This window comes from Callorhinus ursinus, unplaced genomic scaffold (genome assembly GCF_003265705.2).
Source record: "Callorhinus ursinus isolate GAN/ISIS: 27379988/994484 unplaced genomic scaffold, GSC_fseal_2.0 scaffold77, whole genome shotgun sequence".
Classification (NCBI taxonomy): domain Eukaryota; kingdom Metazoa; phylum Chordata; class Mammalia; order Carnivora; family Otariidae; genus Callorhinus; species Callorhinus ursinus.
Window position 1 is genome coordinate 4666645 of NW_027397139.1, and position 12004 is coordinate 4678648.

Genomic DNA, 12004 nt, shown 5'->3' on the forward strand with positions numbered 1-12004 from the left:
TCTGAGGATGGTCCCACTGCCCGGCAGGGGTGCGACGGGGGGCGTCCCACACTCGGGGGGCCGGGGCCCACATTCCTGGCTCCCCTGAGCCCACCCGCCCCCGTCACAAGCGAGGGAGACAAAAAGGTAATTCACACGGAAGAGGAAACAGCAGTGGAGACAAACAGGCGGAATAAAGAGATCAGTGCAGGGTGCAGAGACATTTATTCCAAAGTCCAGCAGACTGGCCAGGGGCCTCTACAATGGGAGCAGGAAGAAAAGAGCCTACAGAAAAGGTAGGAGTTGTAAAATCGCTTTAATTCGGTTCTCTCTGCATTACAAGCCGTAGGGCGGGCAGTGGAATGTGCCCCGTCCCCGTCACAATACTGAGCCTGTAACTGCGGGTTACCAAAATATACATCTGTGTCACCTTTATAAAAAACCATGTTTGCTGCCCCTCGTTTTACAACAGGTATAAAAAAATTATAAATATTTACACCCTTGTTCCACCCCAACACGGAAACTCGAGGGTCCAGGCCCGAGGGAGGGGCTGGCCAGCACGGGGTCTGCTCACAGGGGAGCCCCTTGGACCCTGAGTGCAGGACCATGTGCGGGAGACAGTTAAGACTCGGGGGCCGCTGTCCCACTTTCCGGGGCCCCAGCGTTAGAGGCAGACAAAAAAACAAAACTTTGGTCCAAAATCTGCAGGAGAGCGGAAACCCTGAAAGTTTTAAGAGCGGTCGTCCCCCCCGAGGGGAGGACGGGTTAGGTGTGAGTAAGGCATCTGGAGGAGTCCTCGGGAAGGACCAGGCTCCCCTGCCGGCCCCCCGCCGGCCCGCCCTGGAAACTAGATCCTGCCCTGCGACTTCATTACAAGGAATAAAATAGAAAAGTACAGTATGCGAGGTCATACCACAGGGAGGAAATGGAGGTTACACTCATACCATTTTTATCTCGCTATATAAAAAGTTACTTAAAACTATGTCTTTTGCATATAAATGAAAAAAGATTAGAATATTTGGTCAACTGGAAATATTGCTAGGCACAGGTGTCTGCAACTGCATCAAAGCGTCATACAGAGGTTACGGTGGACACAGAGCTCGGAGCTGAAGGAGGACAGAGACGGTGCCCTCGGGGTCTTGCCCCGGGTCGGGGTCCCTGGGACTGGGGCGAATCACACACTTGATTAAACGGATTGGGGGTGCCGGCTGGACCCTGCAGCTCGCAGCCTCCCGCTGCACCAGGCACATGATCCCATGCAGGAGGCCCACCACCAGCCCCCAGCCCCCCACCCACGCGTCTGCTACCGCGAGAGGGCCCTGCCAGAGCAGCGGGTTTTAAGGCACAAGAAAGCCGAGTCGAGGTTTGGAAGCGCCCACCCCACAGAGGCTGCAGAAGGCACGGGCTTGGGGGGCTGGGGAGGGAGTGGGGCACACTGTCCACTCGTCACCAAGAGCCTGAGGCCGGCACCCCATCTCCCCAGGGTGAGCAAGGTGAATCGGATTTAATTTTTTTAAAAACAGGTAAACTGATTTCTCTTTTAAAAAAATAAAATCTCTGGTCTTTTAAGGTCACTTCAGCTGCTTTTTAAAGTGGCTTTTCTCTGGAATGATGGAAGTTGTGGCCGGGCGCCGGCAGGCTGGTCCACGGTGGCCCTAGATGGTGGACTTGGAGAAGGAGACCCGCAGGTGGTGGTTCTCGCCCAGGTCGTGGTTGTGCAGGTCGATGAGCGCCTGGATGGCCTCCTCCACTGAGCCCATCTGGATCAGCGCCATCTTGCGGTCCTTCCTGGGGGACGGGGGCAGGAGAGTGAGGGTGGGCCTGGGGGTTGGGCCTGGGGGCTGGGCCTGGGGGCGCGGGGCAGGGCACTCACTGGAAGAACTTGAACCCCTTGACGATCCCGCCGTTACTGGAGAAGAGGATCTTCAGGTCGTCCTCGGACACGGAGGGCCTGTGGGCAGAAGGGGAGAAGGGGGTTGAATGTTGCTGCTTCTCAGGGAGGGCCGGGGGTAGGGTGAGGGGCGTGGCCGCACGTCACAGCCCTGCAGGCGCCAGGTCCTTCCTCTCCCTCAGCTGCCCCTTGACTCCAACAGGACCCCTCCCCTCCCCTCCCCGAGGGAGCCCAGCACGTACGGGATGTTGGAGAGGTGCAGAGTGGCCGAGGGCGGGAAGATGTTCTGGAAGTTCTTGGAGCCGGGCTTCTTGAAGCGGTGCAGGGGGGAGTTGCCATAGTCCTTGGTGAGACCCTGGTCCTCCTGGCCCTCGCGGGGCAGCTGCACATTCTGGTGCTTAGACAGCGTGATGCGCACCGGCTTCCCATGCAGCTTGTGCCCGTTGAGGTGGCTCATGGCTGGGGAGGCAGGATGCGTGTGACCCAAGGCGCCACAGGTACCAGCCCCGGGGGGCCCCCACCCGCCCCACGGGCCTTACCCAGCTGCGCCTGGCTCCCGTCTGCCATCTGCACCAGGGCGTTCTCCTTCTTATTGAACAAGATCTTCACCCGCTGCACATCGCCGTACACGCCTTCAAGAGCGCAGGGACAGGGGCACTGAGCCGCCTGGGGCCCTGCTGCCGCCTCCCCCGCCAGCCCCCACGCCCCGCACACCCCGCACAGGGCTGGCTCTTCCCGAAGGTTTGCTTATTCTGCCTCTGGGCACCTGCATCTAGTCACAGGGAATGTTACCAGGAAGACTACCTTCAGCAGAGAAGTCATAAAATCCAGGAAAGGTCAATTGCCAAGAACCATCACTTTAGCATGCTACCAACACGTTTTAACTCTTCGAAAAGCATGCAGGGCAATAAACCATGCGTCTACGAAATCAGAATAAATACGCAAACCGAAGGCAAGCCATGTAACGAGGCAGAATGCCCAACTGCAAACTCATAGTACATCTTAGGGCGTCAAAAATAACCTCCATTAAATGAAAACAAGGTAATAAAAGTGTGAATGATAACATACCGAAAAGAATAAAGAGGCTTTGGGGTGTGACTCTCTTTAGAGGACAGCAGAGCAAGGCAGCGAGGGACAGGGAAAGGGAGAGGTCAGGGGGCGAGTTGCCAATCGTCCACCACGAGGAGGCAGCCCCACAGGCGTGCAGGTTGATGGATGATGAAGTTGTCAGGATGTTAATATTCAAGGGCAGGTTGGTTTCCGGAGAGCAGGGTTTGAGGGGGAATTTTGTTTTTTTATTTATTTATGGTTTTGTTTGGTTTCAAGCAACAACAGGAAGCAGAAGTACCGTGCAGTCAGTTGGCAAAGAAATTCCGGATCAGGGCAAGAAAAAAAATTGGGAAAGGGGAAGGGGAGAAAAGAAAAAAAGTAGCAAAAAAACATAGGTCAGTAAATACATAAGAAATACGAGCGCTCCATCAGTCAAGATCTACACACATTACAAGTCACAGGTTCACCTCGCGGAACAGGCAGGAGAGCGCCCTTCCCCTAGCGGGCAAGAGCACGCGCGGCCCGCCCGGCGGCTCCGGGGGCCGCCGCCTCCTGCTCGCCGCGGCAGGTGGGCCTCTGCACCAGGCTCACACAAGCACAAGGCGGAGCGAGTCTGTTAGTGGAGGGCTTCGCTCGTGTGGGGCCCAGACGCGCCCCTGGCCGCGGCCGCCTCAGGCCAGGAAGTCACAGGAGGGGCAGACAGACGACAGAACAGTCTGAAACGCTCATTAAAGCCGGTCCCATCTTTCAAGAGTTAAAGCCCGCGAGCCCTGGTCAGCTCACCCGAGCTCTCTCTGAGCCAAACGCAGCCACGGGGATGGGCACAGCTTCGCCATCCCCGGGACCACGGCTGCAGGCCGGCACCGCTTGACAGAGGTGTCTGGCGGGCCTCTTCAGACTGTGCCTTGTTTGGCTGGAAATTTTAAGGCCTGCTTTCACGTATCAAAAAACATTTCAACTCTGCATCTTACGGAATTAGAAACGTAAACCAAGGCGTAAAAGAGAACAAGAGAACTCTGTGCACTGAGGAAGGAGGCAGTGAGCGTGACCCGGGGTGAGACCCCTGAGGGACCCCCGGCGCCTGGGGCTGACAGGGGCTCAGCCTGCTGCCATTTGCACTAAGACCCCAGAGTGTGACTCCCCCGCTTGTGCTTCCGGGACCAACAGCCTGGAAGGAAGAGGCACGTACCTCGGGGTTGAGGTTGCTGACCAACAGGACAGAATTTCCTGCCCCTGCCAGGCCTGGGATGGCGATTCGGCCTGCTGCCGCCGCCGCTGCCGCCGCCGACGGGATGGCCAGAGGCGCCAGGGCCCCGTGCACGTTAGGAACCGAGAGGCCTGGGGAGGGAAAGGCGGTCAGGAGGTGAGCAGTAGCGCCCAGCGTTGTCTGCCCAGAGGCGAGCACAGGTCCTGCCTGTCCTCATGCAACAACGGAAGCACGCAGGAGGTGCCCGTGGCCACTCTCGGCCGGTGCCCACCATGCAGCCTTGCCGGCTCCTCCTTCCTCTCCTCGGGGCACAGGTCGCGCTGGGTTTGGACCCGTCTACATGCGCCAAACAGTACAAAAGCTCCGCTCAGTGGATGCAGCATCGAGCCCCAGGCGGGCCTCGGCCGTGCGTGCATGCAGGCGCCCATCACCATGCAGACGACAACCGGGCGGGACGCAGCAGGCCTGTGCCTGTCACAAGGGCAGGCCAGCCCCCCCCCAGGGGGGGGGCGCTCAGGTGTGCCCACTCGGCTCATGCCGCTCTGCTTACCAGGCCACTTAAATTCATCTACTAGGGACACATCCCTCCAACCACCGTGCGCGCTCGTCCTCGCCCGGGAGGTGCTTTAAGGGAACCAGACCAGAGACTGGGGGGTTAGCGGATTCTCTGCATGACCCTGTCCTACGACTGCCCTGTCCAGGCTCCTCGGGGAACCCAGAGACCCGCACCCAGGAAGGCGGGCTCCCCCCGAGACTGAGCCCACGTCAGCTGCCCGTGGAAGCAGAGCTACTGGAAAGGTGTGTGGGCATGCACAATCGACGGTGGGGACCAAGGTCAAGTGTTTGAGTACCTGCAGCTTGAGGAATTGCAAAGGTGGGAGGGAAACCAGCTCCTGCATACGGAGAGGCTGACATTATACCAGGTGCACCTAGAAACAAATGAAACACTAATCATCGCACCCACCACCTCCGCCGCGAGCGAGGGCTGTGTGTGTCTGCAACCCCACACCCAGTGGGCGGTCTGGGCCGTGTGCTATGCTGGCCATGTAAGGAGCAACACGCACCAACCTCCCCGGGCAGAGTCAGCGTCACGGGGCGCCTGGGGCACTGAGACTGAGCTACACATCCTCGCCTCCCATGGCACGCGGTAGTCCCGGGCACCGAGCCGGGCGTCTCACCGAAGGCAGCAGCCATGGTCTGGTCCAGCGAGGGCTGGCTGTCGCCGGAGGGCAGGTCAGGGCGCGTGTAGTCCCGACTCTTGTCGTTGTTGTACTTGACGTTGAGGCTGGTAAGCTTGGAGAAGTCGATACGGAGCGTGCAACAGGCGTTGTAGATGTTCTGCCCGTCCAGCGACTGTAGGGAGAGGGTGGGAAGAGGGTCCTGAGCAGCTGGGGGCTGTGCGCTGGCCAGCCGGGCATCCCAGGGGCCCACTCACCAGCTTGGCATGCTGGGCGCTCACGGGGTCAGCATACTGCAGCAGTGCCTGGAACTGGTTATTCTTGGTGAAAGTGATGATTTTCAGAACTGTGCCGAATTTGGAGAAGATCTGCGAGAGAAAGAGTGGTCAACCTCTGCCCGGTGACCCCCGTGGTCTGGACCAGGACCTGAGGCAGCTGCACGTACGCCCCTAGTCATCTCACCTGGTGGAGCACATCCAAAGTCACTGGGTAGAAAAGGTTCTCCACGATGATCCGCAGCACTGGGCTCTGGCCGGCCATGGCCATCCCAGCATCCACCGCGGCAGCCGAGGCGGCCAGGGCCAGGTTTCCTGACTGCACAGAGTTCACCGCCTGCAGCGCTGCCTGGGCCCGCTGTGGGGGCAGAGGGGGAGTTAGGGCCTGAGTCCCGCGCCACAAGCTCCGTCCTCACCGACTCTACCCCCGGCCCCCGGCCCCCCGCACGCACTGCCTGGTTTGGCGAGCTGTCTGTCTTGAGCTCCTTGTGGTTGGAAAACTGGATGTAGATGGGCTGGCCTCGCAGCACGGGCGTGACGGAAGTGTAATAGTTCACCATGGTGTTGGCGGCCTCCTCTGTGTTCATCTCGATGAAGGCCTAGCAGGACAGAAGCATGAGCCGGGACCACACCCCCAGGGCCCTCCCAGGAAGGGGCGCTCACATGGCTGAGGTACGTACCTGATTTTTCCCTTTCAGCATCAGGAGATTGGTGACCTTCCCAAAGGGCAGCCCCAGGGAAATGACCTCGCCCTCGGTGACGTCACCGGGGAGCTTCCGGATGTGGATCACTCTGGAGGGCACGCCTGCACTTCTGTTGTCACCCTTAAACTTTTTGCTGTCGTTCCCATTTGCTGAAAAGAGGAGTGGTTTGTAGGGTGTAGAGCACTGTCCGGGCTCCCATAAAACCAGCCGCCCCTCCCCAGAACCAGCTTCCTTCCTGACTCTGGGAGGCCACCACGAGGACAAGGCAGTCCCCCAAGCCTGGTGTCCGCCCGCCTGTTTGTCCACAGGGAAGTCAGGTGAGAATGGACTGGGCTCCGGGTCACAATGGCCAGGACCGAATCACCCCAAACGTCCTCCAAAGCAGCAGAGCACACGCAAACATACAGGAGGAACCCCCCAGCCAGGGAACTGGGGACGGTGCTCAGGGGTAAGTTACCTGCAGAGGCCGAGCTGCCGCTCATGATAAAGGGTCCGTTAGTGACGCAGGCAGAGAAAAGCTCGTCGGATCCCCGCTGGAAGAGAGAGAGGGTGTGTGGAGCAGGGCAGGACACCGGACGCCCCCCCTCCCCGCGACCCCGGGCCCACCTCCCCGCAGCAACGTGGCCTTGAGGAAAAAACCACTCCCCAAACTGACCATTCCTCACTCACCACAGCCCCATGGTCCTAATCCCAAAACACTGCTCCTTTCCCAAGGGTGGGGGTGGGGGACCTGCCACCTACAGGGGCTTTGCCCGTGTCACTTCCATTCCACGTTCCGCAGGACCGTTCCCGTGTTGTCGCGGACAGGGCCTCATGCCAACAGCCACAAGGAGCTGAGCCCAGCCCCATTCTGTCCTAGAGAGCTCAGCTGCAGCCCTGCCCATGTCAACATTAGGGGACCGTCTTCGACGACCACAGGGCCACTGGCAGGCCCGGGGAACAAAGCCCCCTTGTCATGCTGCAGCCACTCGTTCAGCCACAGGAGCCTGCCCTATTTTCCAGGCGTCTGAGGGAACCTGAGCCTGGCCCTTGTGGCTTTCAGACAGACAGAAATACTACCTCTCCACACGGGCGGTGCTGTCCACTGAGGGGCGGGGGCCTCTGAGTGAGCCCCTAAAGGGCCCGAACAAGCCCGTTTGTGCATGGCTCCCTGTGACTTGTGGCCTGCTGCTGTCTCTCCACAAACCACCTGTTCACTCACTGGTCTCCGCGTGATCAGGACGACTCCCCAGAACTACATCAGATGGACCCGGGGCCTAGAAAGAGGCAGCCATCCCTACCACTAGCTGAGGCCTGAGGACAGAACCACTCTCTACAAGGTGAGGGGCCACACCAGACGCAAGCACTCCTCAGCCAGGGACCCCACAAGCCACAAGGACTTGGCTCCCACTGCATGCTTCTGCCCTCTGCAGCCCGGACCCCAGGACCAAGATCTGTGTCCTGGCCTCCGTCACAAGCAACCAGGAATAACTCCTTAAATGGAACCTCTGGATACAAAACTGGGAGCCAGAAAGACTTTCAAGGCCCCAGTGCCCGGTGGCAGGAAAAGGAAAGACCACCCCACCTGGCCCTCCAGCAGCCTCACCCCTTCTCCCTCAAACTGCCTTTTCCACCTGTTTATGCCTCCTCAAGGACACCTTATCTCTGCCCCTCCTCCGAACCGCCTGCTTAGCAGCCACACAGCCATCCAGTAACGCCCAGGAGCCCTCCCCTCAGCCAGTGCTGGGGTGCCCTACAACCCCTCAGAACCTCCACGCCCAGCATCCAATGAGACCAGCCGAGGGAATCCCGAGAGGTTTACCAACCGCCCTCTGGGATAAGGACCAGGAATGGCTGCCCCACACGCCTGAGATGGCTACAGTGGGCTTGTCCCCAAACCCAAACCCCAGGATAGGCCAGCACCTGCAGAGATCCCCCCCCCAGCCCACAACTCTGTGGAGTCCACGGGCCCTAGGCTGCCACTGATGCAGAAGCAAGTGCCCACATGTCGGCACCATGGCTCAGAAAGAGAAATGAACAGTGAGACTTGGTCCCAGGCCAAAGTCTGACACGATAAAGCAAGACATTAAAAACCAACCAGGTGCAGACTTCAAGGCTTCCAGGTAAGGCCCACACCCGAGACCCCGAGCACTTAGGACACACGCCAAGGGGAGGCACGTCCAGATCCCACCTGCCTGAGCCACAGCAAAGCCCCTTCTTGTGTCTGGACTCGGGCCCTGACCTGCCCCCGCAGGCTCACAAAGGATCCCCCCATCTGTTGGCCATGCAGCCTTAAAAAGGGCTTCCAGGCCCCAGCCTTTGACTAGGATGGGTGGCAGCTTTCGTGGTCACCCCCCTCCAACGTCTGAGGACAATGCGCCCGCTTGTCAGCTCCCACTCCCATGACACAGGCCTGAGGCGCTCAAGAGCACCCTACAGCACAGGGACACCAAGGGACTCAAGGGGTGGCTGCCTGCAGGGGCACGGACATTTGCAGGGCAGAACCCTGTGCACAGCTGGGCCGGGCCAGGCACTCTTCCTAGCCGGCACTTGGGGAGGCCCCACCGGCATGTACCTGAGTCCATTTAGTATCAACAGAAAAAGAACCCTCAAGCGTGTACTTGCGGCTCAGCTCAGGGCAGCTCTGCCGTCAACAGCAGTGGGGGGACCTTCTCTTCTTCCCTCGGCCTCTAAGAACCTCGATGGCACTCCCTTCCTGCACAGCTAGCCCTGCTCCTCCACAGGCCGCGTGCAGGTTCAGGGGGATGTGCTAGCGGGGAGCCTCAGCCCTGCAGGATAGGAGATGGTGCCCCCAGGCTTTCTGTCCATGCAGGTCTGATTCTGGAAACAAAGGTCCCCTGGAAACAGGATGGCCAAGAGGGGGCCATTCCGAGGACAGCCACTGAAGAACCGGCTCCCACAGAAAGGGGGAGGGTTACTCGCAATCCAGACATTTTCTGTGATTGTTACAAATGCTCCAAATCAAAGTCCCTCTCCCCCTCCTGCCACCGAACAAACAGGTTTTATCTGCAGGAAGATCAGGACAAGCTGCGTGTGAAGACAAAAAACCACTTGGGAAAAGTGAAACCCAGCCCAGGCACCATGGCCGACTGACCAGAAACCATCTGGCTGCCTGCTCAGGTCACTTGAGCCACCTGCAGGGAGCTCAGGAACCACGGCCAGGGAGGGGGGACTCCCCCCGGCTCGCAGCCACTGCCAGGACACAGAGCTGGTAACCAGCTAACCAACAGTGCTTGTAATCAGCCCCAGGATTCCCCTGGAGGTCACATTCCCAGGCACACACAGGCCTGGTCCTCAACTTGGGGCAGAACCACCTTGGCCCCACTTCCTGTGGGGAGAGAGCACCCCTGCCAACTTTGTGCTCCGACGTTTGCCTTTCTTATGGTTCGGACACAGAAGTAACGTGACTCCTACACAGAAAGGATACAGACCTCTCCTTTTCCCTTAGTTTAAAAAGGTTACGGGATGCTTAACAAAAACTATCCAAACCGTGACACCATCAAAAACAGCCCCAACTGCCTCAGAAACCCCGTGTGTCCTCCAGCCCCAGCACCCATCCCACCAACTGCCTGGGGGCATAACCAGATTCTGCCTCGGCCCCCACCAAACCGGGGGTGCTCAAAACCTCCGTGGGCAGACGTCCCCGTCAGCCCCACGGCACAGCCTGCTTCAATCGTGAGCGGGTAAAAGCAGGCCTCTTGCCAGCTCTCAATTTCAGGGCAGGGAGGAGGGACCTAAATTAAGGCCAAAGGTGCACTTGCTCCTGAGGGGCCAGTGAGCCCACAGGGCCCCGAAACGCACAGCCTGGGGTGGGTCTGAGGCCGCTGGGCAGAGGGAAGGGCCTGCAAATGGGACAACGCTGGGGCACTGGGGGGCAGAGGCAGAGGCGGCGCCGGCGCTCTGCAGACGAGCAGAAGGGCCCACGCGGTCAGTGCAAACTCAGGCTGAGCAAGTGTTAACGAGGAAGCCAAGCCAGGAGTGCCTACCTTTGTACCAACTGCTATATCTGGGACAATGCTGTGGAGAGAGAAAAAGGACAACCGTTAGCCAGGTGTGCTGCCCATCTCAGCAGGTGGGGAGGCTGGGCAGGAGAGGCCGCCCCCTGGTCCCTGTCCCAGGGGTCAAGACAGCCCCCAGCCACTGCCACCAGAATGTTGGGAGGTCCCCCATGGCCAGCAGCTTGGCCTCTGGCGGCACAACATCCCCCCAACCTTGAGGCCCTCTGCTAAGTAGACCGCTGAAGACAGGGAAGGGAGCGCCGTCCCTGTAACCTCAACCTGAAAAGGAGCCACCATTGTCTTCCAGCTCCCCCGCCTCCCAGCAGGACCCCAGGCCCCACCTCCGGACGCGCCCCAAAGACACCCCTTCAAAAACCCCCGGAGGTACCCTTGACATTGAGGTTCAAGTATTGTGGTCCGTTTTACAAAAAGTGGAAGCACTTTGGGAACGTTTCCTAACAGGCAAGGAACCCAGTGAAGGGGGGGGGCTCCCAGGCCCTGGGTCAGGGCTCTGGACTCAACACTGGAAGGATGGAAGGTCCCTGGGAGGTGGGGGGTAGCTCAGCTGAAGTGATCAGATAAAATTAACACAGGTTACTCATCAACCTGGCTCCGCGTGACTGGACTTTCTCCCCGCCTCAGGCGGGCGGCACGGATGGCGGGAAGAAAGCACGTCTGCTGGGGGAACGGTTCGCACAGCTCTGCACGCCTCAGCTGAGTACCTTCCACGGGCACGGGGGTGGCCCCTACAAAAGGACCAGGTCCTCGCCAGCTCAGGCAGCGTCGGTCCAGAAAGGGGCTTCGGCCGCCGTGTGCTGAGGCCTGGCGGCCCCGTGGACACAGCCACCGCGCTGTCACACGGTGGCCAGGGAAGGCGGTCCCAGACAGGGCCGGAGGCCCTGGGACCCCAGCTGCACACTCCCGACCTGGACAAAGACCAGCTTCCCGCCCTGTTTCCCTCTCTGGTTCACAGAGCTCCAGGTTCCTTCCCTCCCGCCATCGGGGAGCCCCGCTGCAGGACCCCAACCCGGGGACGTCGGGGCCCCAAGGCACCGCTGCGGTCCTGCGGTCCCAAGTCCTCGGCTGCCCTTTCCCACCGGCTCCTGCTCTTTCACAGCAGGGCCTTTACCTCCCCGACGGGGGGGGAGCCCACAGTCTGCTATCAACATACTTTTTAAAAGTCTCCGAGCCAAGAAAGAGCTTCCCAGAAAACCCGAAAGAATGAAAGGCACGCAGCTCCGCGGCCGCTAACCGGAGCGGCTCCGGCCTCCTCCTCCCCGGAGGGCCTCGCACACAGGAAGCGTTTCCGTGAGACGGCCCTTCCACGGGCAAGGCCGCCGCGCCCGCAGCTCCCCGGCGCGGGGGGCCTTCTCCGGGGCGGTCCGGCCGGGGGCCCCCGCGCTCCTCCTGCGGCGGCCCTTTCCCTCCAGGCCTGGGTTCGATTCAGCCCCGAGGCAGCGGGACACGTGACCCCCCAGGCATCCGAGCCGCCCCGCCCCGGCCCGGGGGTCAGCCCCGGGGCGGGAGGAGGCCCCGCTCCAGGGAAAGATAAGCAGAACCGCCTCGGGACCCTCCACCTCCCGAAACGTCGGCGCCCGCCCCTCCCCCCGGACGCGCGGGACGCCCGCAGCCCCGCTTAGAGCCAGTTCCGCTCTCGGCAGCCTCCCCCCTTCCCCCCGCACCGAGCGCCGAACGTCCGGAGCCGAAGGCGCCCCCCCCCCC

At 60.4% G+C, this 12004-nt stretch overlaps 1 protein-coding gene across 3 annotated transcripts in view; it reads right to left on the reverse strand.

The window, feature by feature from the left end:
- Positions 1-187: 187 nt before the first annotated feature.
- Positions 188-12004, reverse strand: part of PTBP1 (polypyrimidine tract binding protein 1) — a 12593-nt gene continuing 776 nt past the window's right edge. Inside the window, exons 1-15 of one of the 3 annotated variants that reach the window (XM_073887291.1) lie at positions 10889-11393; positions 10271-10301; positions 6742-6817; positions 6261-6433; positions 6033-6179; positions 5768-5938; positions 5563-5673; positions 5306-5480; positions 4979-5056; positions 4110-4258; positions 2939-2972; positions 2410-2502; positions 2113-2329; positions 1853-1930; positions 188-1767 (exon numbers count right to left, since the gene is read on the reverse strand). In XM_073887291.1, the coding sequence (XP_073743392.1) occupies positions 1635-1767; positions 1853-1930; positions 2113-2329; positions 2410-2502; positions 2939-2972; positions 4110-4258; positions 4979-5056; positions 5306-5480; positions 5563-5673; positions 5768-5938; positions 6033-6179; positions 6261-6433; positions 6742-6766 (1584 nt within the window). In that variant the 5' untranslated portion in view covers positions 6767-6817; positions 10271-10301; positions 10889-11393 and the 3' untranslated portion in view covers positions 188-1634. Of the gene's footprint in view, positions 1768-1852; positions 1931-2112; positions 2330-2409; positions 2503-2938; positions 2973-4109; positions 4259-4978; positions 5057-5305; positions 5481-5562; positions 5674-5767; positions 5939-6032; positions 6180-6260; positions 6434-6741; positions 6818-10270; positions 10302-10888; positions 11394-12004 lie in introns of those variants that run through there. The other 2 variants (XM_025861196.2, XM_025861197.2) reach the window with 2 other exon arrangements.